Genomic DNA, 24,223 nt, shown 5'->3' on the forward strand with positions numbered 1-24,223 from the left:
AGGGGCCAGGTAACCACTAGGCAAATAGGCTTTACTGAGAGAAATGATTTCAGGGGTGGCAGTGGCTGGAAGACACTGATGAAGCCGCATTTTCTTGCCACATGAATAACTACAGTTAGAACCTGACAGTCTACAGGGAAAGCAGCCCCCTCTGCGCCTGATTTAACACGCGCTTCATAGACACAACAGATCTTTCTGCTTCGCCTCACCAGCGCAGTACGAGACAGCACCCATCCCATCAGCTTAGCTGCTTTCGAGCAGGAGAGGAGGCTGGCAGACCCCGCAGCACCGGGGGACCCGCTCCCAGCCTCAAAAGGGAGCAGAGGCACTTACACCTGTGCATTGCCACAGCAAAAATACGGGTTGTAACACCAGTGCTTTTATAAGACGGAGATTAGAGGCCAAACCCTGAGCTGCTGGACGGGCAGGCGCCTGCGGGACCCTGCACCGGGGGGACCACACGGGAAGGCAGGGCGGGAGGCCCAGGGCGGCTGCAGAGGGACCACCTACGGCCAGGGCCCCAGCTCCAGCGCCTCACCCGGGCCGAGGCGCACGCCAAAGCCCCGGGGGCCGCTCGCTCCCCTGCGACTCACCGTTAGCAGCCCGGGCCCCTCGGGGCGGGGCGGGGGCCCGGAGCGCCCGGCGGCGCTGGCAAGGCCGCGGCCCAGCGGCGGGCTCCGGGCCGCACGCGGGGGCCGCCTGGTCCCGCGCCGCTTCGGGGCCGCCTGGGGCAGCGCGGGGAGCCGCCGGCGCCACAGGGAGAGGTCGGCCGCCGCCCAGCGCCTCAGACCGGCCCGCGGGCGCCGCCCGGCGCCAAAATGGCGGCGCGCGCGGCCGCGGCCCGTCACGCGGCGGCGGGGCGGGGCGGGGCGGGGGCGCGGCGCGGCGCGTGCGCAGTGGGCGGCGCGCGGCGCGGGGCGGTGCCGCGCTCACTCGGGTCCGGCGCCGCTGTCGTTGCAGCGCGGCGGAGGCAGCGCCCGGCGGGACGCGGCGCCCCGGAACCCCTCGTCGCGCGGCGCCGGCGGCGCCCGGACCCCCACCGCCAGCGGACGCCGTCGCCCGGCACCCGGCGCCCCCGCGGGCGCGGCGCGGCCATGGGCTCCGAGCGGGACTCCGAGTCGCCGCGCTCCTCCTCCATCCACTCGGCCGCCGCCAAGTGCCCCAAGCCGGGCCGCCGCCGCCGCCTCTCCTTCCAGAGCGTCTTCTCCGCCGCCGCCGCCTCCGCCGCGGGCGGCCGCCGCCGAGCCAAGGCCGAGCCGCCGCCCGCCGCCCCGCCGCCGCCGCCCGCCGCCCCGCCGGCCCCGCCGCCACCGCCGCCGCCGCCGCCGCCGCCGCCCCCTCCCGAGGAGCCGGCGGCGGCCCCGGAGGCGGGCGGCGAGGAGGAGCTGGAGTGCCCGCTGTGCCTGGTGCGGCAGCCGGCCGAGAACGCGCCGCGGCTGCTGTCGTGCCCGCACCGGTCGTGCGGCGCCTGCCTGCGGCAGTACCTGCGCATCGAGATCACCGAGTCCCGCGTCAACATCTGCTGCCCCGAGTGCAGCGAGCGCCTCAACCCCGCCGACATCCGCCGCCTGCTCCGCGACTCCCCGCACCTCGTCGCCAAGTACGAGGAGTTCATGCTGCGCCGCTGCCTCGCCGCCGACCCCGACTGCCGCTGGTGCCCGGCCCCCGACTGCGGGTGAGTCCCGGGGCGCTCGGGGAGGGCCAGGCCGCCGCGGGGGTCCCGCGGCCCCGCTCGCGCGGAGGCCAGCGAGAAGCCGTGGTCGCGAGCTCTCGTTGACGGCCGGCCGGCGACCGGTCCGGCACGGCTAACGGATAGGCCCCTGGGGCCAAAATGATGCTCCCACCGGTCGCTCCAAGGCTTGACTCTGGGCACTGGAAGTACAGGTGAGCTAGATGCTTGCAAAGGGGCTCGAAGGGAGTTTGAGCTGGGCCCTCATTCCCCTAGTTTAACGGCAAGTTTTTCCCGCACAAACGGGGAGCGGGGGGTTGCCCTCGCCGCCTGCAACCCTGAGGGCTGGAGCTCCCGGTGCCCAGGGACCCCCTGCAGCGTTCCCGTCTGGGAAGAGAAGTGCTAGCAGTCACTTTTTCCTGGTGAGGACATGGATACATGGCACGGAGGAATGATGTTGACTCACTACCCATTGCCTAAGTCAGGAAATGTCTGTCTGTCCAGAAGTCAGTCCACCCAAGTCTGACGACTCTGTAGTTATCTGCTCTTTGCTTTCATTTTCTCTTCTCTTTTCCTCTAACTGGACTCTGTTACGTTTCTCTTTGCGTTTCCCTTTTCCAAGCCAAAGCTGCTTGGAAAAGGGGTTTGATCGAAATGCTTAGAGACGGCGCTGCAAAGTTCAGCAGGAATACAGAAAGCTTGAAATGCAGCGCTGGGTAGCATGAACGCTAGAGGAAAGTCCGACCTAGTAGTCAGGGTGGAAAGCTGGTGGGAGGACTGTGAAGATTTAATCAGAGCGTTGTAATAGCCTGCCTATGCAAATCAGTTAACCTGTCTCAGGTTACCCCTTTCACAGCCCTGAGCACTGCTGTATGAGGACTCATTTCTTTGGAAGGCAGTGTTAATAGTGAACAGCAGCTATGTTAGTTTCTGAAACAAAATCACGTGCTAGATCTTGATGTTTTGATAGTGCTGGGGGTAAGATCAGGGAGATAGAGCAGGTTATGCTGCCCGCAGAGTAGTGCCAGAGGGAATGCCACTGTTTTCTACTCTGTTAATCAGCTAGAGAAAATCTGGTTACTGCTTACTGAATTTCTGCTCTTTGCCTACTGCGATGTTTATCTGTGCTCAGGGTGAGGTGTAAATGTCATCTGTGTAGCTGAGATTGCCTAGCAGGGAGAAGCTGGCCCCAGCGTGGCCCGGAGGGCGTTGCCTCTTTGAGAGCAGCCCAGCCTGAAGCTGATACAGCCGCTGCTGTGGTGGGTTTGGGCAGACCGCTGTCACCTACAGCTCTTTGTGCAATGAGAAGCATCCTCGCTGTTAGCCTGTCAGCAAGGCGAGCCAGCCAGCCGGCCTCCGCGGGCGTCCGCCTCTAAGCTGCGCAGCAGGAACCGAGAAGCGGCCCTGGCTGTTGGAAAGCAGGCAGCTCCGGTGGGTCGCTGGGACTGGCACCGTTAGTACTCCGGCAGCGCTCGAGCAAAGGCTGCTGGAGTCAGCCCGCTGGCAGCAAGAGGAATGAATCTCCCTTTTCATTCTTCCCAGCAACCTTGTTTCGTTGTGCTTATGTAAAGTCAGAGCGTGAATTATTTACAGCGGGCTTTCCCTCCGTAGCAGTGGCAGAGGACCAAGGCGGATCGGGAGCGCTAGGGCTGGGGTGCACCGACGCCCAGCCGTTCTGCCGGGGGTCCCTGCAGCGCTTCGGGGCTGGGGAGCCTTCCACATGCACTGCAGTCTCCCCTAAATGAAAGAGCTTCGCTGTGCTGCTTGAGGAGGAGGAGTACCAACACTGGAGTGTGTTGCCATGGAAACACTGGTCAATTGATGCACCACCAATCCTAATATGAATCATTTTCCATATTTGGGGCTTTTTTTCCTTGCTACAATCAGCTGATATTGCTGCCTGATGTATGTCACGCTGTATCTCTCCAAGAGGCTTGGGAGAATAACAGAACCTTTAAACAAAGCGGATTGTGTAGGCTGAGCTCAGTGAATGAGGCTGAAGGCAGCCGCGGCGAGGCTCTGACTCCCTCGGAGCAACAGGAGGAGGGGCGGCGAGCAACTCTTGGCTGTCCAAGTGGAGTGGGCTGGATCAGTGCTCTGCCATTCCTCAGCCCCGCTGGGGTCTCGGGAAGACGCTTGCTGTCCTCACTGCGTGGGGAAAAGTCAGAATTTCCCTTTTCGTCGCGGCTGGGGTTGAGCCAGGAAGTAGCCGTTTCGCGGAGCCGTGTGTCAGAGGCCAGGTGAAGGTGGAGGCATGTGTTAGCCGTTCCAGTCCCGCAGTGGCTAATTCTAGGCACATCACGTGAACAGCTTTTTTCTAGCTGACCTTGAATTCACAGATGTGTTATTTCTTTCCCTTGTAGTGGAAAGGCTTGTAGATTTTTCCATGCAGTTGTGGGCTTGCTCTTGGTATTTGTCATTTCAGCTCCAGGAATAAAATATAAATGATGAGGATTTTCATTTCTCTTAAGAGTTGCTTGAGTTGGCTAGAAAAACCCAAAGTCTCTATTGAGGGTTAATTCAGAACATGAAGTTGCTTAATATATTGTGCTGAGCTTTCCTGACCCACTGTTAACATGATTTGAAATAGCCATGTGTCATAAAACAGCTGGTCAAGGTGAAGCTTTTTGCCAAGGGTAGGTCCGTGGCTGCATCGTAGCACCAAGGTGAGGATGCTTAGCTGGATCTTCACTAAATAATATGTGTAGGAGTCAATATGGGTCAAGTTTGTCCCTCCCCGGGGTGTCTCTATCCTGTCTCTCCTCCAACACTGGCTTCTTATGCAAGGAGCGTGCAGCTGCCGATGCATGCGGAGACCCTGTGGTTGTGCCTCTCAGCCCTGCCGCGCAGCGCAGAGACGTTGTTTCTTTGGCAATTATGTTGTACCCAGGCAGGATGAAGTTGCTCAAACTCCCACGGGATATGAATCATTGTGGTATGACACATTCAGCTGTTCTCACGCTGCTGCCTCAGAGAAGAGGCAATACAACTAGAGCTACACAAGCTCTAAATATAAAACCTTGAAAAGGAGTCATTCTCCTCTGACCTGCAACAAAAATGCTGAAGGTGGTCATCCAAAATACCCTTTGCTGTCCTGATGTCACAGAACCGGAAGGTGCTTCTGGAATCGCTCTGCTCAGCCCCTGCCAGTGGGAACAACCCCGTCCCAGGTGACTGTAAGTCGGCTTTCCTAGAGTGCTGCTATTCAGGCTTCTGCGTGCACACTTCCTTGTGGAGACGTAACAGTGCTAGCAGGAAAAAGTGAGCCGGTTTAACATCCTGACCCGGGCTTCTTTCTCTTACGTCTTGCACTTCCAGTTGTTTTTACTTAAGTTTGGCCTTAATCCAGAAGCGGACCATTTTTTTCGCTATTCTTAAAGAAAGGAAATTCTGTGGAAATCAGCAAGAACTTGCTTCTTGGAATAGGTGCACACTGAAACTCCCGTTGTTTCATTTGTTTGGAATCATTCAATTGATGGAAGCGCCCAGTACAACGTTAGCTTTCCTAGGCCCCTCTGGGCCATGTTTCATCCCTCCGTAGACCTGGCTTTCCTCAGGAACTGTTGTGTGTGTTCAGCCACAGTGCTTGCAAGGAGAAGTGTGAGCCTGAAGCGGCTGGAACAGCAGCAGGCTGTTAGCAAGGCAAAGTGGGCAAGACAAATCTGGTCTGTGTGAATTGACAGTGAGAACTCCCAGCAGTTACTGAGGGGAGAATTCAATATTGTAAGCTGTCTGTGTAAAAGGTATCTGCCCCAAGTAACTTAATTAGCACTACTTAATTTCAGGCCCTGCAGTGAAAGACACAGCGAGAATTTGTCTGGAGCGTAGGCTGCTACAGAGACAGTGATCAGAAATGCTGAACGGGAAGAGGCAGGCTGACTGGCTGCTCTGGCTGACCTGCCCCTCAGTACCATATTGCTGCAGTCTCCGGAGGGTAGAAGCGAGTATCATCCCGTCTAGCCTGTGAAATTCGTTGCAGCAGGCTGTGGAAACAGCTGGCTTAAACGGAACGGCTCAGAAAGTGATAGCCTTACTTGCTGCCTCTAGGCAGATTGAATTTTAGGGATCGCTGCTCTGTGGCTTGGGGGAATAAGCTTAGCCTCACCTGAGCTGGAGAGAAGAGCTGCATTTTGGTTTGTGTATCTTGCGTGTCCCTTGTAGGATTGCCCAACAGGTCAGATGGATTGTGGTCTGGCGTTGGAAGCAAACCAGTGCCAGAGGCAGCGCTGCCAAAATGGATGGCACGGGTATCGTCACAGGCATCTGCTTTTGCTGAGAACATCAGCAATATGCAGTGCCTTCATCGGGCTGCTGGACTTAACAAAACCTGCTCTGGGGTGTAATTTGTTGAAAAATAACACAACTTTCCTGAAAACGCTGCAGTTTGGAAGGGGTGTGTGAGCCATGACAGCCTGGCAGCTGATGACCCTTGTGCGTAGAGTTGTGGGTTCCTAAGATAACTTTCTGGTTTTTGCTAATTCACCTGGTGTCTTCTTTCTCCAGTTATGCCGTTATCGCCTATGGCTGTGCCAGCTGCCCGAAGCTGACCTGCGAGAGGGACGGTTGCCAGACGGAGTTCTGCTATCACTGCAAGCAGATATGGCATCCCAACCAAACCTGCGACATGGCCCGCCAGCAAAGGGCACAGACGCTCCGAGTACGGACCAAGCACACGTCGGGCCTCAGTTACGGACAGGAATCTGGGCCGGGTATGGATTCCTGCGTTTCTGGTTACTCGGGGCTGCAGTTATGCCTGTGAAGCTGAGAAAGAGGCACCTGTTGTGCAGAGCTTCCTCCGATCAAAGGAGGGGGGTGTTAGTGCCCCGGGGGGAACGCTGCCACATGGCACAGATGAGGGTCTCCAGCAGCAGCGGGTGAGAACAGCTGTGAAGCTGAGAGTCATTTCCCCTTCTCACGTGTGAGAGAACAAATCTGGCGGGCTCCTACGAGAAGTCAGAATGTGAAACAGAGCAGTGGTAGGTGACGACGTGCATTTGAGTCCTTCCTCAGGACTCGATCTCTCCTCATCCGCCCCAGCTATGCTTGTGGCTGTTTTGATCTCAGATGTTCTCGTTTCTTGTCGATCTAAACTTTGAACAAATAGGCGCTTTTAACCCTTCCAACTTGAACTCCAAGTTTGCCTGCTGCAGCAGGCAAAAGCGGCCCAGCCCAGTGTGGGGAGCCTTGCTCCTTGCGCTGGTAGGCGTTAGTAATGTCAGCTACAGGAAAAGTGCCAACCCACAGACTCCTACGCTGCCTGGTAGGAGCTGCTGTGTCTACTGAGTTGACGTTCTTTAAAAATAGCTGAATTATTTTGGAAGTGGCCGTTTCATAAAGTCCCTCCCCACCTCCAAATAAAACATATTACTTCTCCTAGCATGTCAGGAATGAAAATGTTAATATGCTTACTCAGAATGCAGCTACCGTGAGCGGTTCAAAGGTGGCTCAGCTGTACATCAAGGTTCAACGTGCCTCAGTGAGAGGGCCCTGACACTGCCACAGGCTGTGCTACAAAGCAGCAAGCAAAAAAGTAGTCTCTGAGCTTTTCACCCTGTCAAAGGAGATCCCTGCCAGGGAGGGCTTAGAGCTTAGCCACTGAAAGGGAGATTCTTGAGACTGTTTTTTCCCCACCTCATCCTTGCTGAATTCAATGCAATGATTAATAAGGTGCGAGCTGGTCTCTCAGCAGCTGGATTTCATATTGTCGAGGGTTATAGACACTGCCAGCAAAGCCCTGAGCTGCACAGATAGCCATTGCATAACTGTGATCAGATGACACTTGAAATAAAGAAGAGATGAAGGACCCTTTTTCTATTCTACCAGCAGCAAATTGGGGACTACACAGCATGTGCACCAGACTCCCATGTGCGGCTGCAGGCTCATTTCTCCCTGCTGTAGGCTGCTTTTGAAGGCCAGGTTCAGAGTTTCTCTGAAGCCTTGTTCTCCCAATTGTTCTGTCATTCTTGGCCTGTGAATCGCCTTAGTGGAGCAATTTAATAATGGTTCTTGCTGACACTGTTGTCCTGGCTAGCACAGAGCAGGTATAACTTGTTCCCAGCCTTTAAGCATGTTCTGGAACAGATCCCATTCAAGCCTAGAATCAGCTTTTAAAATGACTGTTGTTCTCAGTCTCTGCTGTCCAGGCAAATAGTTTTGGTAGGACCTGGCTCTCCAGTATTATCTTCTTGCTTTGAAGATAAGCTAAAGACAGAACCAGCTGGTTGTAGCCATTCCCACTTTGTCTTTGATTAGCAAAGGTGACTGGCCTGCAACAGAACACAAGGGTTTCTCAACGTGATGAGAACCCCTTCACCGGTTATTGATACCCCCAGCACGCAGAGTCCAACTCAATCCCTTGCTTCCTTCCTATAGCGGATGACATCAAACCGTGTCCGCGTTGCAGCGCTTATATCATCAAGATGAACGACGGGAGCTGTAACCACATGACCTGCGCAGTGTGTGGCTGTGAGTTCTGCTGGCTGTGTATGAAGGAGATCTCGGATCTGCATTACCTCAGGTGGGAAGGAAAGCAACCCACGTGGGTTCCTGTCACTGCACTAGCACCCACTTTTCTAAAGCTTTTGGGAGTTTAATTGCATGCACTTGCCTTTCATCCTTTTGCCTTTCCAAAATCTTCTTTCTGACCTACAGATTTCAACTTTCTTCTTGCATTAAAGTAAGGAGGCTCTTCCACACCAGGAAAGGCTCAGTTGCCTGATAAAATTGCATGTGAGAGCTCTTAACATACTGGATGTTGAACATAGTCCCAGTCATGTGATAATCACCTTGATGAGCAAATTAATCTTGGTGGAGAAGAAGAGGGGACCTCTTTCACATGTTGCCTACCCATTTCCTAAGTTTTGTTTTTTGTTTATGTGGATGTTGAACTTGGAGTTCTTGGGAACGCTTAGGAATTGTGGAGTTCTGTGCGTTTTTAACATGTACCTTTTTTCCTTCCGTTACAGCCCCTCTGGCTGTACGTTCTGGGGCAAAAAGCCATGGAGCCGTAAAAAGAAGATTCTCTGGCAGCTGGGCACGTTGATCGGGGCTCCTGTAGGCATCTCTCTCATTGCCGGCATTGCCATTCCCGCTATGGTCATCGGCATCCCTGTGTATGTCGGAAGAAAGGTGAGTGTGGAGAATGCAAGCCTGGAACCGGGGAGTGTGCAGCTTGGGGCATTCTCCGTAGCCAAGGCATCTGCCCAGAAATTTAGCCCTGATATGAAGGGTGGGTCTTTTCATAAAACTGAAATTCAGTTGTCTCTTCTAGAGCTTGTCTTATTTCTTGAGCTTTGTATGGGGAGAGGGAAGGTGGTGGCTGATAGCCCTTCAGACTGAAGTCCTCTCAGATGAATATCATGTTGCTGTTGTGCCTCCACATTGGAGCAGGAGCACCCAGGGAGAGTCCTGGCCCCTTTTGATACAGCCTGTGACAAGGCCTCTATGGGACAGTGGCTTGACCCTGCCTGTCACACCTTGCGTAGCAGAAGTCACTGATGTGTTTTGATGCTGACCTGCTGCCAGGCTGTTGGCTGGTTCCAGCTGCCCTGAACTATGTGATACTGTTGCATGTCTGTGCTGATAAGAAGGCAACGAGAAGGAGGAAATGGCATGTCAGCGCTCTATTCGTAGCTTCTTCTTTTTCTTAAACACAGACCTACCTGCCAGATCTGATCTGTGAGATCTGTGGTCAGGATGAGGTTCTTCATAGGCTGATGCAGCTGACAGGGCTGTAAAATCACAAGCTTATTAATATCTTCTGCTAGTGGTTGTTCCTGGCCAGGCTGTGTTCTCACCTGGTGCTTCTCCTTCCCTCAGATCCACAGTAGGTATGAGGGAAAGAAAACATCCAAGCACAAGAGGAACCTGGCCATTACCGGTGGGGTCACCTTGTCTGTCATTGCCTCCCCAGTCATCGCTGCGGTCAGCGTTGGTGAGTTGGTACTGTTCATGTCCCTTCCCTGGCCCAGAAGTCAAAGACAAATGACTCGGCGAGCCCTGGGGGGATGGCCAAAGGGCAGCTTGCAGACGTGCCCTGTGTGCTTTGCTGGACACTTCCTTCCATTTCACACGTAGGCTGCACAGCCTCGTGTGCTAGAATTGGCCTGGAGCCCTGCAAAGGCTTGTCTGGAGCACTGGTCACCCATGCCACAGCTGCAGTGGAGTCCCTTGACGTGTGTCTTTCCCTTACCCATGGGCTGGTTTGGTGGTTGATGCCCTGGGGGTTCACCTGAAGCTGTCTGTGCTCTGGGGGTCCCCTCATCCTGCTCTGTAGCAGTACAAACCAAGGGGTCCTCCAGGACCTTCAAGGACCCTTTTGTGTTAAAGGCAGCATAAACATGACTTTGGGGTAGGGACTCTTTCCAATGTCCTCTCTGCCTGGCCAACACAGCTCAGCCTTAAGCTCCTCTTAACTCAGTGCATCCTCTTCTCCAGGTATCGGAGTCCCCATCATGCTGGCTTACGTGTATGGTGTTGTGCCGATCTCTCTGTGCCGAGGTGGTGGCTGCGGCGTTAGCACGGCCAATGGAAAGGGTGTGAAGATAGAGTTTGATGAAGATGATGGACCAATCACAGGTAATGTGGTAACTGGTGAAGGGAAGGGTATAAAGCAAGACCCTATCATTGCTTCTTGTAATGAAATGGTAGGAGACTTGTGTTTCCCAAATCCGAACATCTGTTTTTTAGTCTTTACTTGGGTTTGGCTAGAAGCAGTGATTCACTTCAGTCTTCTGCTGGTGATCAGCTGTGTAGCTCTTGCAGCAAAATCTCGCTCTTCCTTTGGCTGCTGGAGGCAGGGAGAGAGTCTGAGATGAGAAACGTGCTGCCTGGTGTCTGATCCACAGCTCTGCCAGTGCCGTCACAGCCGGACGGTTCTGCTGATACACTTGCTGTTCTTTCCCCCAGTGGCTGATGCCTGGCGAGCCCTGAAGAACCCCAGCATTGGTGAAAGCAGCATCGAGGGGCTGACCAGTGTGCTGAGCACCAGCGGGAGCCCCACCGACGGGCTCAGCGTGATGCAGGGCAACTACAGTGAGACAGCCAGCTTCGCCGCCCTCTCCGGTGGTACCCTGAGTGGTGGCGTCCTCTCCGGAGGCAAGGGGAAGTACAGCAGGTAACTGAACTGATAATCGCAGCAAGAAAGGGGTAAAGCATCCCAGAGCCCGTGCTAATGGGACAGGCTTAGTTTGGGAATCTGTCTGGGAGTGTGGGTGACCCTCTGTGTGCTGAGGAGTCCTGTCCTGTCCTCGTATTTTCACTTCTTGGTTTGTGGCAGACCAGGCTACTTCTGGTGTCAGTGTTGGGCTGCTTCTTGCAAAGAGGACAAAGATGTAGAAACAAGTTTCTGTCCCTACTGAGCTCCTTGAAAGTGGGAAGCTGATGCTTCAGGTTAATTGGGAACAGCACAGAGATGCCTGCGTGGCCTGCTTAAAGTTCTTCCAGTCCTCTGATCCCAGCCTAGAGGTTTAAATGCTTCTTGTTCCCTAGTGGCCTATAGCAAGCAGGGCTGCTGCTTTCCAAGTCAGGAGGTTACACCACAGTTTTCCTCCAAACTTGCCTGTGAGTCAGTCTGCTGGGTAATTAGAGACACGTGTTGCTCTAGCAGCCAGGATATAATCATGACTCTGTGCTAGATCTGTGGAAATCTGTTCTTCGCAGGAATTGCATGAGTCATAGATATAAACACAACTTCACCTTCGTCATGGAAAACAGAATGAGTTTACCTAAATGGAGCCAAGAATGAGACTAAATGAAGAGAACCGTTGGAGTTAAACTCCTTGGTGCCAAGCTGGGCCAGCACAGGGGGCCACCTGGTTTCCCACAGCAAACAGCAACTGTTTGGTGCCCTCAGGGACCAGCTAAGTCATTTCTGAGCAATTTCCTTCTTTCCTGCAGGCTGGAAGTGCAGGCAGATGTCCAGAAGGAGATTTTCCCCAAAGACTCAGTTAGCTTGGGGGCCATCAGTGACAGTGCCAGCACTCGAGCCATGGCCGGCTCCATCATCAGCTCCTACAACCCCCAGGACAGGTAGGACATGCAATGGTGAGGAGAGTGGTGGGTGGGGGTCCTGGAAACATCTATACTCTGGGAGGTGCCGCTGTAGGGGGTGAGATGGTCGTAGGTGCGCCGGACTGCTCTTTGTAGCTAGCAGGTGGAGTGATCCTTTTTCTCGCACAGGAGGACTGGGACTATTTGGAAGCAGCCTCCACATGTAATGCAGAGGCTGAGAAAGGGATCTGATGTCCAGGAGTCTTGAGGTCTGTTCCCAGCTGCTCACAGGCTCTCCGGTGCTTTCCCAGTTTGTTTTCTGGCTCACAGTACGGGGATAATCTTGGCTGTCATTAAGAGGAATTTGAGGAGAGCAGGGAATCTTCTTGTTCCCCAGATGCCATGGGGTGATGAGCAGCATCTTGCTCACGTCTGTGCAACGTGCTGTTGGTACAGCGGTGCAGTGCCAGGGGGTGACCCTAGCCGTGACCCCGATAACTGTGCCTGGTGACACGGTGGTGCTTGTTTCTGCAGGGAGTGCAATAACATGGAGATCCAGGTGGACATCGAAGCCAAACCAAGTCACTACCAGCTGGCCAGTGGCAGCAGTACAGAGGATTCTCTGCATGTCCACACCCAAATGGCGGAGAATGAGGAAGAGGAGGAGGAAGAGGAAGAGGATGGTGAGCAGGAGCAGACATGCAAACACCAAAGCTGTGAGCAAAAGGACTGCATTGCCAGCAAAACCTGGGACATCACCCTGGCCCAGCCCGAGAGCATACGGAGCGACCTGGAGAGCTCCGACAGCCAGTCGGATGACGTACCAGACATTACCTTGGATGAATGCGACTCTCCCCACTCTCAGACTGCAGCAGCCTGCCCACAGACCCCCAAAGCTAGAGGTGCCGAGAGCCCAAGTGCCCACCTGAGCCACTGTGCCCAAGCGGAGGGGTACAGGCTAGAGGAAATAGTCAAACTGGAATGCATCGAAGCCAGAGTATGAAGCGGCCTCCTGCTGAGAAGCACATTTGCTGTCATTGCATCTTTCGGGGCAGGGTTGTGTCCATGTTGGCTTCTGTTTGCAATTCTCCAGCTGGCTCCCCAGCCTCACCTTGGGGAGTTGCTGTTTCGTACATGACAAAAGAAAAAACACCCCCCACCCTCTTTTTGTTTTAATTTATTCGTTCAAGAGCTTGATAGTGCTCTGTGAGGTATGTAAGAGTGTAAATATGTACGTGTGTCTGTACGTCTGCAAACATCCTGAAGGACTGTTTGAATAAAGACTCTGGTTGTCATTCGACTCGCATCCAGCTCGTCCTTTCCAGAGATGTATGGTGAAATCCTCTCCCTCGCTGGCTGCCTCTGCCCGTTGCTCGAGGGTCTGTGAGGACTGTCCTAGCCAAAGGCACCTGCTTGGGGGAAATGGATGCATCTCCTCTTTCGCCTGTAGAAAGTGGGGTGTGACAGCCTTGTTCTCCTGTCTGCGGCCACCGTGGCTGGACCTGCCTCGTCCTGGGGCGGTAACATCTCTTCTCCCACCGCCCTGTGCAGCAGGGCTGCATACAGGTTAAAAGAGAGGAAGGACGGGGCTAACCACGTGCTGCCAGCACTGCTGGTTGTGAGTAAGGGATCGGAGGCGGCCTGCGGAGGGGACCTTGGAGGTAGGTGAGTGTAAAGTCTTTGCGCCCTCTGCCTGAGCCACCTGGCACGGTGAGAGGCCGACCCGCGTGGCAAGAGGCACGGCCTTTTGGCTGTGAGCTAGGCCGTTCCCTAGAGCAATCCTGGGAGCCCAGACCAGTGTTGCTGTCCCTGTAATTAAAACGTTTTGGTGCCTTATGCCTGCGATGCGCTTTGCTGAGAGTATCGCCCAGCAAGGGTCTGCCGAGAACGAGGAGGGGCCACCCTGAAAGCAGCCCCTAGGAGGAACAGGTCTGAGCTGGGGACGCTGGAGCTGAGAGGGCTGGAGGGGAAACGGGCTCCTACGTGCACAGGATGGGTGCTGGGGTTCACGCCTGCTCTTTCCACAGCCTCTCGGCTCCCTGCCAGCACCCTCAGCAAGCCCTTGTCATTGCTGCAGTCGCTCTTGCTCTCTTGTGATTAGAAACCCCCAGCGTCTTCCCCCCAGAGGTGCTTGGAGCCACTGGAAGTTTTGCTATGGTGATTGCCACCAAGCAGGCTCCTCTCGGTCCCCTTCGGGAAGGTCCATGTCAGTCCTGATGCCTCTGCTTTCCGCTCTGTCCGCAGGTCGAGCCCCGGTACCTGGAGATGCTCGTCTCTGCCCCGGGCAGGCCGGCAGGACCCCCCCCACCCCGAGGGGCTGGTCCCTCCCCGACTCGGACCCGGCAGGGCGCGAGGCCTGTCCCGCGAGGGGCATCCCCACGGAGGCAGGGGTGGCAGCACGGCCTGGCACGGTGCACCGGCACGGCACAGCCCAGCACGCCTGCGTGGCACGGCACGGCACGGCAAGGTGCATGCAGGGGTGGGCACGGGGCCGTGCTTCCCCTCTGCGGAGGCAGGCGAAGGGGGAGTTTTCCCTTTGTTTGGGCCCGGGGAGCGGCGCTGGCGCCGGCAGCGAGGTGCAGCAGGACGGTGCCCAGCCCTGGCACAGCCCCGCGGGCTCCCGGTGGCCCCGACCGTGGGGCTGGGGCTGAGCGCGGCCAGGCCCCTGGGCCCCGAGGTGCTCTGATGGCCTGATCCAGGGGCAGCAAAGGTGTCAAGAGGGTGAGTCTGGCCCCACCGCCCCCCCCCAGGGTGGTCACGGCAGGAGGGCACCCGGCTGTGCCCCACGGCTCCCATCACCCTCCTCTGGGGGAAACTGAGGCACGATGGGGGCCCTTTCCTGGAGCAGAGGGGGTCAAAGATGGAGCTGGGCAGAGCAGGCAGGTCGTGGTGGGGTGGGCAGTCCCGGGGCACGAGGGTGGCAGGGGCTGGTCATCCCACCGCGCTGGCCGGGGGGAGAAGGGGGATCAAACCCTCGGAGGAGGAGAGCAGCTCCGGGGGTGGCCGTGCCCCACTCCCGCCTGGCCGTCCCCACACGCTGCGGCTGAAGCGGCCGGTCACACACCCGGGCTGCCAGCAGCCATGACCGCGTGGCGTCATGTGTCACCAGGGCGTCCCTTCCTGCCTGTCCCCCCCCCCCGGGACAGGGCACCTCACCCAGGCTGTCCCCAAGCCCCGTCCCTGTCCCCTCCGCTCTCCTGTACTCACCACCTCGAGCCACCAAAGGCTCCTCGTGAAGACGCGTCTCATCCTCATCGTCACCGGGCACCTCACCTTCCTCGCCAGGGCCCCCATCCACGGCATCGTCCTCCGTTTCGTGGCCGGTCCCCAGGACGTGCTCTCTGCAGTACTTGGTCTCCAGCATCATCTCGGTTGTCTCCGCGCTGCCGGTGCCCGGTGCCGGGGCTGGGTCCAGCCCTCAGCTGCCACGCGGTTATGCCGAAAATCCCCGTCTCCGGTGCTCTGCTTTCCCGGCAGGGCAGTGCCTTGGCCGAGCGGCGCCCGCTCCGAGCCCGGCTGCGCCCCTGCTTGGCTCGGGGGTGCGGAGGGCCCGGGATGAGGCGCGGAGGTGCCCACCCAAAGCTGCCCCCGTCCCCGCGTGCGGCGGCTGCTCCTGCTCGCGGGTCTCCTCGCAGCCAGCCCCGGCGCCGAGCCCGGCACCGCCCAGCACCTCCGCTTGCCGGGGCAGGACACGGCCGAAAGCGCCTGGCTGGGAGTGGGGCAGGGGAGGGACCCCGCCGCGGTGCCCCAGCCAGCCCCGCTGCGCCCCAGCACCCGTGCGGCCCCCCCCACATTGGCACCCACCTGCGTGAGCCCATCCCCGCGGCCTCAGGCCGCCTGCAGCCACGACGAGGGGGGCGAAGGGGCGCGAGCCGGCCTTTCCCCTCGGCAGCGATGGCCCCTTTCCCAGCAGCGGCTGCACTGAGACAAACTTTATTCTGCAGGTATTAAAAGACGGGGCGGGTGCCCCTTCCCCGCCGGCACCGCCCAGACGGGGCGCACGGGGGGGGGGGGGGCCGGGGCGGCGTGTGCCGGGACGCGGGGTGCCGGGGGGGGGCCGTGGTGGGCTCAGAGCTGCGAGGCCCCGCTGGGGTCACACTGCAGCAGGCGCACGATGGACGGGTCGCTCTGGGCGCCTTTGATGAACTCCTCCAGCGACAGCTTCCCTGCGGGGAGGACGCGGGGCTCAGCCTGGCCGCGGCTGCCCCCCCCTCGGACCCGCTCCCCGATGCGGGGGCACCCCCAGCCCCGGCCGCCCGGCTCCCCCCAGCCCACCCGGCGGGCGCCAGGCATTTAATCAGCGTGCGTGCGGCTGCTCCTAAGACCCCCGGATTTAGCCCTGAGACCTTCGCCTTAATCCCCTCCGGCTCCTCTCATTTACCGTCGTTATTAGTGTCCATCTGTCGGAAGATTTTTTCCGTTCGTTTCTCCGGAGTCGATTCATCTTCGGGCATCTTCATCACGGAGGAGACCATCTTGTAGATGGCCTGGGGGGCGGGAGGCGGGGGTGAGCGCGGGCTCCCGGCCGGCGGACCCGGCTCCCGCCGCGCCAAGGACACGGGGACGCCAGCCGGAGCGCGGCGGGACGGAGGGGGCTGGCGTTTCGGACCCGAATTGGTGATGAGGGAATGAACGCCCGGCGCCTCGGGGAGTTTAGGGGGCAAGAAGGGGCCGGCCACCATCCCGCCGCGGTGGGACACGGCGGGCTCTGCCGAGGGCCGCGAGCGAGGCCGGGTACCTGCACGATCTCCAGCATCTCCTCGCGGCTGATGTAGCCGTTGCCGTCCAGGTCGTACATGCTGAAGGCCCACGCGAGCTTCTGCTCCAGCTTGCCGCGGGAGGTGACGCTCAGGGCGATGATGAACTCGCGGAAGTCGATGGTGCCGTCGCCGTTGGTGTCGAAGGTGCGGAAGACGTGCTCGGCGAACTTGGAGGCGTCGCCGTAGGGGAAGAAGTTGGCGTAGATCTTCTTGAACTCCTCCACGTTGAGGATGCCGGAGGGACAGTCCTTGAGGAAGCCCCTGTACCAGCCCTGCAGCTCCAGGTCGGAGAACTCCGTGTTCTCCCGCAGGTCCTGCAGCATCTCCGGCCGCAGCTTGCTGCTCTGCTTGCCCATGGCGGGGCCGGCGGCGGCAGGCTCCCGGCCGAGCTCCTGCGGGTCCCTCCGCGCTACGGGAGAGCGGCGAGAGGAGCCGGAGCCCCCCGGCAGCCCCCGGACACCAGGGCGGAGGCGGCCGGCGATGCGGCCCCCGCCATCCCCGCTGTCCCCTCTGTGCCGCCGGGGCCGGGGTTGGGGACGACCCAGTGCCAGGCAGCGCCAGCCCCCTCTCATTTGCATAATAGCCCCTTATAGCTCATTTGCATAATATAGAGGAGCTATGTAGGGCGCAGCAGGAGGGGCAGAGCGGGGCGAGCGCGCGGTGCCTGGACACGGCCCCGGGTGCCCCCGCTGCCCGGGCAGCCTGGACACGCTGGGGGGACCTTGACCGGCCTCCCCCCACCCCACGGCTGTGCCCGGGCCCTGCCGAGAGCAGGCGGGGGGCTGGATGGCCTCGGGGGGGGGGGGCTGCAGCCCCTGGGCATGGGAGCACCCACAGCCCCCCCCAAAGTATGGAGCGGGTGCCCAGGGCATCCCCGGACACCCTTCCCTTGGGATTGCAGGGCAGGCAGGACTCCCGGTGGGGGGGGGGGGGTCCGTCAGGGCTGGGACCCCCCCGGGAGCAGGGCTGGGTCCCCCCCGGAGCAGGGACCCCCCCAGGAGCAGGGCTGGGACCGTGCAGCCGAAGGAGCTGGGCCCCCCGGGAGCAGGGCTGGGACCCCCCCGGGAGCAGGGCTGGGACCCCCCCCCCGGAGCAGGGCTGGGACCCCCCCCCGGGAGCAGGGCTGGGACCCCCCCCGGGAGCAGGGCTGGGACCCCGCAGCTGAAGGAGCTGGGACCCCCCCCCGGAGCAGGGCTGGGACCCCCCCGGGAGCAGGGCTGGGCTCTCCCCATTCCCCCCACCTACCTCCCCGGCTCCCCCCTCGCTCCAGCAGCCCGGGGCAGGATTCGCACCTCCCCGCCCGGTTCCGGGGCCCCGGTGCCACCGCCGGGGGGGGGGGGGGGGGGGGGGCAAACAGGGGGAGACGCCCCGGCATGAGGGGTCTGTGCAGCCGCCGAGGGGCAGGGATGGGGGGGTTCCCGGGTCTGGGGGGCCCCGTGCCGGTGCCCGGTCCCCCCCCCCGGTGCCCCCCAGCGCCGCCGCCTCCTACCTGCCCGGGGACCCGCTGCCGCCGCCGCCCTGAGCCAGCGCAGCCCGGGAGCGGCCCCCGCAGCGGCGGGTGGCGGGGGGGGGGCCTGGGGCCGCGGCCCCCGCCCACCCCGGCCACGCCCGGCCCCGCCCGCCACCGGGCTGCAGCTGGGCAGAGCAGCGGGGGCGGCCGCTCCGGGGGCCCCCAGCGGGGCCGGGAAGGTCCGGGGGAGCCGGGGGGAGCCGGGGGGGCCCAGGCACTCAGGCCGTTCGAGGGGCTTGATCCTGCCCCCCCCGGGCGGCTTCGGAGGGGGCGTGGGGCAGCGCAGGGGGCTGCTCGGCTGCGGCGGGTGCCCGGTGCCCGGGGGCTGTGGCACATGTCTGTGCAGAGACCCACACGTGTGCACACCCATGCACACATGTACACACCCATGCACTCCCATGCACACACGTGCACACCCGTGCACAGCCATGCACACGCGTGCACACGCACCCCTGCACGTGCCACCGGGGCCGCACGCCCGCCGCCTCTGCAGAGCTCGGTGAGACGGTCCCAGCAGCCCAGTTTTGCTGCCTCGGGACTGGTTTCCGCCGGCCGGTGGGAGCTCTGGCCGGGGCGGCAGCGCGGCATCGCTGCACCTCAGCATCGGCCGCTGCAGGGCTGTCGCCGCGTGCACCAGAGGCCGGGAAAAGGCCCCCGTGGAGCCAGCTGCTGCCCATAAGGAAGCAACATCCCTGGCAGGTTTTCCTGCGTTCCTGCACCGACCCATTTGATTTGCAAAGCTCGGGATCCTTCGGGAAGAGCGGAGGGAGCAGAAGGCCAGGGCAGATGGGGGGGAGAGGCGCTCTGCTCCGAATTGCACAAATAAACACGAGTAACATGATTAAACGCACGGCCCCATCCCTGTTTTGGGGGGACGGGGAAGGGGCAGGGGCGACCGCTGCAGCCCAGGGCGCTGGGGGGGGGGGGGGGAAATGACCCCGCTGAGAGCCAGGAGGGGGCTAAACCACCCCAAACCCGCCAGGACTCCATTATTAACAATAAAGGCAATTTTGGCTTCCAGTTGTGGGTTTTTTTCCCCCTTTTCTTATTAGCCTCGTGGCTGCATCCGGCATCGCTTCCCGGCCGCGGCGGAGGCTGCTCGGGGGCCCCAGCCCCGCGCGGGCGCTCGCTGATCGTCGGTGCCGACCGTCCCCGCCGAGGCATCGCTGCCCCTGCAGCCGCCCCGGTTACAGCTCGGGTCCCGGCGGCTGCTCCGGTGCGGCAGCCCGGCAGGGCCCCGGCTCCCCGCGGAGGGGGTGCTCTCCCCCCCCCCCGCCAATAATCTTCATATCTATCTTAATCCCCCGCGGCGCGAGTGGCGGAGGGCACGGCTGACGCAGGATCATTTGAAAGCAGCCCATTTCCGACTCAAACCCGGCCCTAAAGCCCCCTAATCCCCCGCGCCACAACGGATTTCGGGGGGGGGAGGATAACGCAGGGCCGCGGGGGGTGCGGGGGGCACCAGCAGCCGCTCCGCAGTGGGTCGCGCCCCGCCGGTGAGCCCCGTCCCGCGGTGGTGGCCGCCCCGCCGTGGGGCCGGCTCCTGCCAGCCCCGGCCTCGCGGCCGCGCCGGACCTCGGCGAGGGGAGGGCAGCGCTGCCAAGGGGACACTGGAACGGCCGCGGGCTCTGCTCGACGCTGCCTGCGGCCCGGAGCTTCCTCCTCCTCCTCTTCCTCGGCAGGGATTTCGGCAGGTATTGCCCACGTTGGCACGGCGGCTGGGCAGCCCCAGGCAGCGGAGCAGCCCGCACGGGGAGGCCCCCCCCGGCCGGTGAGCGTGCACCGGCACACGCACACGTGCACGAGCACACACGCGTGTGCAGCGGCACACGCATACGCACGGGGCAGGCGGCCAGGCTGCAGGTCCCCGGGGTGCAGGCAGCCCCGCACACACGTGTGCACGCAGGGCCGTGCACGTGGCTGCTCGCAGCGCGGCCCCGCGGGGCCCATCGCACCCGGCGGTGCTGCCCCAGAGCTCGGCGTGCCGCCAGGTGCCATCGGGGCCGTCACGTCCCCCAGCCCCAGCCTCGGCGCCCGGCCCGCGTGGCCCGGCCTGGCAGCTGGGCACCCGGGTGCGGCTGCGGTGGCCGCGGCTAACGAGGGACCTGCCCTAACGAGCAGTAGCGCCCAGAGCGGCACCAGCCCCGCGGCCGGCCCCGCGCGGTGTCCCGCAGCCTGCTGTGTGCTCCGGGTGCTGGGACGGGGGAGAAGAAGGGGGGAAGGACGCAGCCCCCAAATCTGCAGCCCCCCCGGCCCTGTGTCCCCGCCGAGGACACCGTGAAGGTAACGGGCACCGTGCGGCGGGGGGGCCGCAGCGGGGCCGGGGCAGGGGCTGGAGGAATAGCCAGGGATTAAGTGCAAATGCCCAATAATGAGGCTCTCGGGCACAAACCCATTTGTGTCATTCCAGTCTCTAACAGGCTTCCTGGAAAACAGAGCCCTGCGCGGGGCCCGGTCGCATCCGTAACGGAGCGGCTCTGTCCTGCGCACGCGGCCCAGCCCTGCGGCACCGCGGCCCCCCCCCTTGCCGGGCCGGCCCAGGTCGGGCAGCGGCGGGCTGCCGGGGCGCCCCGGTCCCCACGTGCCGGTCCCCACGTGCCGGTCCCCGCGGTGCACACGCGTGTCGACGCCTGCACACGTGAGCTCAGCCGTGCAGCGACACGGGGCTGGGGCGGGTTTTGGGGGTGGTTCGGGTGCAAGCGGGTCGCCAGCCGTATAGATAACGCTGCGAGGCGCCTTCAGCGGAGGTTTTGCAGGGGTAAAAACATGCTGCCAGCGCCGATGTCCCCGTGCGACCCTCCCCGAAGGCTTCCCGCGCCGTGGATGCGGTCCGTCACCGTGGATGCTCACAGCCCCCCCGGGAGCCATCCCAAAGCCCGAGCACCGGCCCCAGGGGATGCACTGGGACGCCCAAGGCCTGGTTCTGCCCCAGGGGCGTCTCTGGGTCCCGGCAACAGCCCCCGGCCGGGGAATTGGGGCCCTGGGGGCTCGCGGCCCCGCTGGCACGGGCACAGCCGGGGGCACCGCGGGGGTCTGGCACCAGGCAAGGGGCAGCGCTCCGGAGGGGACCCCTTGGCCATGGGACCCACCATGTGCTGCCGGTGCCAGTGCCGGTGCCGGTGCCGGAGGGGTTAAGCACCGCCGCGGCGAGCCCCGGGCTCCCTCTCGCGGCCCCGCGGCCCCAGCACACGGGGTGGCCCCGGTGCCACGGCCGGTCCCTCTGCAGCACCCCGGAGGGTGCAGGAGTTGGGGACACCGGTGCAAGGGCCCCACGGGGTCCCCAGCCGGGGGGGCCGCGCTCCCCAGACCCCCCCCCCCCCGGGATGGGGCTGTGTTTGGGCTGGGGGGCTGCGGCTGGGGCCTGCTGCAGCTGGGGGGGGCCCAGCCCCCAGCCCCTTCCCCGGGGGGCCCTGGGGGGCTGGGGGGGGCGGCTGCGGCCCCCGCCACGGTGCCGCGCGGGGCTGTGTTGGGCACGGGATGTCGGCAGATGGCAGCAAGGGCCTTCCCCACGCTGCGGCGTGCCGGCCGAGCGGGCCTGGAACCAGCATCCCCCCACCCAGCACCCCGCAGCACCCCTGCGCAGCACCCTGCAGCACCCACACGGCTCGCCCGGCTCCCCGGCCCTCCCTGCAGCCCAGCTCCCCGTCCCAATGCCCCCCGCCGTGTCCCCCACAGATATCGCCAGCCGGAGAGGGGGCCGTGGGGGGGCCGCGGGGCTGGAGGCCCTCAGCGCCAGGAGTGGTGGCCCGAGCGATGGGCCATCAACCAGCCTCTGCAGCTGGGGCTCCGGCTCCTTCGCCCTGGCTCTTTCGCCCGCTGCACCCCGGGCTGGAGCCGGTGGCCGGGCAGGGACAGGGCACGCGGCCACGCGGGGCAGGGATGGCCCTTCTCACCCCCCCGGGATGGGGCTCTGCCGGGCCCTCACGAAGGCAGAGCCACAGCCGCCGTTCAATTCTCGCCGCGTCGGGCACCTGCTAATTACTGCAGTTTCTCCATCCGGTTACAGCAGAATCGCTGCGGGGGGGAGAAGCCGAGCTGCCGCCTGCGCGGCTCGGCCTGTCCAGCCCCCGGACGCCATTCCCAGGCCTGTAGTGCCAGCGCCAGCGCTGCGAGCCAGGGCGGAGGGCAGCAGCGGGACGGGGTCCCCCCCAATCCGCCAGCGTCTCCCACCCCAAACTCCATTCCTGGGAACACCAGGTCCCCACGGGCACCGGCCCAGGCGCAGCACCGATGCCCGGCGGGTCGGGGGCCCCCGGGGAGGAGGCAGCCGGCTCCGTGGCTCCTCGCAGGGCCACCGCACGACCCCGCAGACGTCTGCACGGTGATGAAGGAGGATGAGCAGCACCTTGCTCCCCTAGATGTGCGATTAGAGCTGTGGCTGAACTGGCACGGGGGGACGCGGCGGGCGCACCGGGTGCCTCGAATGGCGCCGCGACGGCTCGCGCAGGGGAGGCAGAGGAGGCTCCGCTCTGCGCGGGGCCACGGGGCAGCCGGGCCTGCCCGAACGGGCCTTTCCGCGGCGGTGGGAGGGGGAAAGAGGGGAAGGGGCTGAGAGAGGCCCCGGCTGCCCCACGACCGGGACCTCAGCATGGCCAGGAGGCAGCTGAGGACGGCAGATGCGGCAAGGCTGGAAAAGAGCAAATGTGGCTTTCGGGCTGCTGGTGAGGAGGCAGCGAGCTGCTGCTGCCGGGAAGAGGGAGCTGCATCCCCGGGGACCTCAGCAGAGCTCGCGTTTGAGCTGGCGCCCGGCGGCCACGGCCAGGGGAGCCCAGCGCGCGCGCGGAAGAGGCAGCAAGCTCACGGGGCTGCTCCGGAGAGGGGCTGGGTGCCCGGCGCAGGGCTCGGGGTGGCTGCGGGTGGCGGGAGGCTCCCCCCGCCTGGCCTCACGCTCACGCTCCTCCCTTGCACCTTCTCTGCCTCTCAAGCGATGAAGTTTTAATTTGCCAAGGAAAAACGGTGTGGAAAGACACGGGGCTGGGCCGGGGGAGGCCGCGGTGTCCCCTGGCTCTGCCAGAGGCTTCCTGGCTCCCACCTGGGCTGCAAGCGCCCGGCGCTGCTCCGGGAATGGCCCTTCTCAGCCTGGCTGCACTGTGAGAGCCGCGGGGGCTCGCGGGGGCCGAGGGTGCCCGGCACTGCTCCGGGCGGATACGGAGGAGGAAAGCAGCACGGACCGTCAGCCCGAGCCGGTCACAGCTGATGCGCTCCCCGCTCACCCCAGCGTGACGCTGCTGGAGTCGTCGGTGCATAGCAGAGAAAAACCACCGGGCCGTAAAACGAACCTGGAGGGGCCAAATCCAGCAGAGCTGCCAGGACCACACTGACAGCTCCCCGGGCGCCCGCGGGCCGCGTCTCGACTGCCGGCAGACTGCAGCGAGCAGGGCGAAATAAATACCCGCGCCAGACAGAGGCAGCGAGTGAGCGATGCTGTGCAGACACGCGGCCCCGACCCCGAGCCGCCGGCGCGCGGTGCAGCCCAGCCGCTGCCACCAGCCACGTCCACGCACGCTGGCAGCCAGTAGCCAAGTTGGTGAAATCGCTTCTGTTCCCTTCAACTAGTTACCGTAAATCACAACGCTGCCGGCTTAATTAACCTAAATGCACAGCTAATTCGAGAAGCTCATCCAATACTCATTACCGCTGGATTTAGAGCCCGGCGACTCGCAGGGGCTACATTAAACCCGACAATAAAATGTCACAGCTACCAGCACCCCCGTCCCAGCGGCGCGGGGAGGGGCCCGGCCCCCTGCGCTGGCCCCGCGGAGGGGGGGCAGCCCCGGGGGAGGCTGGCTGAGCGCCCCGGGGGGGGTCGCCGGTGCCCCCCGGGGCCGGGAGGGGGAGGCGCGGGACGGGGAAACTGAGGCAGGCGGGTGGGACCCGCCGGGACGCGGAGCCCCGCGCCGCCCCCGCCGCCTCCCCGTCCCGCCGCCCCCGGGGCCGGGGGAGGGACCGGAGCGGGGCTGCCCGGCGCTGCAGCGGGCGGAGCCGGGGCTCGGCGGGGCCGCGCCCGCCCCCAGCTCCCGGCCGAGCCGCGCTGTACCGGGGCGTGCGGAGCCGGCGCCGCGCCGAGCCGAGCCCCGCGGTACCGGCCGGTGCCGAGCCGAGCCGAGCCGAGCGGGGCCGGGCCTCCCCAAGCGGCGCCCGGCGGCCCCGGGCCGAACCGGGCCGCCCCGCGCGGTACCGGGCCGCGGCGCTCTCCGCGGTGCTGAACGCGCCGCCGCGCCGGGGACGCGCCGCCGCCGGGGCCCGGCCCGGCCCGGCACTGCGCGGCGCGGCGCGGCGGCGGCGGGGGATGGA

The 24,223-nt window shown here is 62.7% G+C and overlaps 2 protein-coding genes across 3 annotated transcripts; one reads left to right on the forward strand and one right to left on the reverse strand.

Annotated features, from left to right (window-relative positions):
* The first annotated feature begins 893 nt into the window (after positions 1-893).
* RNF19B (ring finger protein 19B) lies at positions 894-12,959 on the forward strand. Its single transcript, XM_026098120.2, has 9 exons — positions 894-1,675; positions 6,173-6,378; positions 8,042-8,186; positions 8,635-8,797; positions 9,488-9,602; positions 10,106-10,246; positions 10,577-10,784; positions 11,567-11,698; positions 12,194-12,959. The coding sequence occupies exons 1-9, from the start codon at positions 1,095-1,097 to the stop codon at positions 12,660-12,662; spliced, it is 2,160 nt and encodes a 719-aa protein (XP_025953905.2). The 5' UTR covers positions 894-1,094; the 3' UTR covers positions 12,663-12,959.
* Positions 12,960-15,576: 2,617 nt separating this feature from the next.
* On the reverse strand, positions 15,577-17,966 carry HPCA (hippocalcin). 2 transcript variants are annotated; one of them, XM_064525147.1, is made up of 4 exons: positions 17,909-17,966; positions 16,398-16,828; positions 16,041-16,146; positions 15,577-15,825 (listed from the first exon to the last, which is right to left on the reverse strand). In XM_064525147.1, exons 2-4 carry the CDS (start codon positions 16,773-16,775, stop codon positions 15,728-15,730), a joined length of 582 nt encoding a protein of 193 aa, XP_064381217.1. In that variant the 5' UTR covers positions 16,776-16,828; positions 17,909-17,966; the 3' UTR covers positions 15,577-15,727. The 2 variants fall into 2 exon arrangements, with proteins under 2 accessions (XP_064381217.1, XP_025954061.2); XM_026098276.2 differs by lacking the exon at positions 17,909-17,966 and having other exon boundaries at positions 16,398-17,430.
* Positions 17,967-24,223: the final 6,257 nt, after the last annotated feature.

Source organism: Dromaius novaehollandiae, chromosome 23 (genome assembly GCF_036370855.1).
Source record: "Dromaius novaehollandiae isolate bDroNov1 chromosome 23, bDroNov1.hap1, whole genome shotgun sequence".
NCBI classification, from domain to species: domain Eukaryota; kingdom Metazoa; phylum Chordata; class Aves; order Casuariiformes; family Dromaiidae; genus Dromaius; species Dromaius novaehollandiae.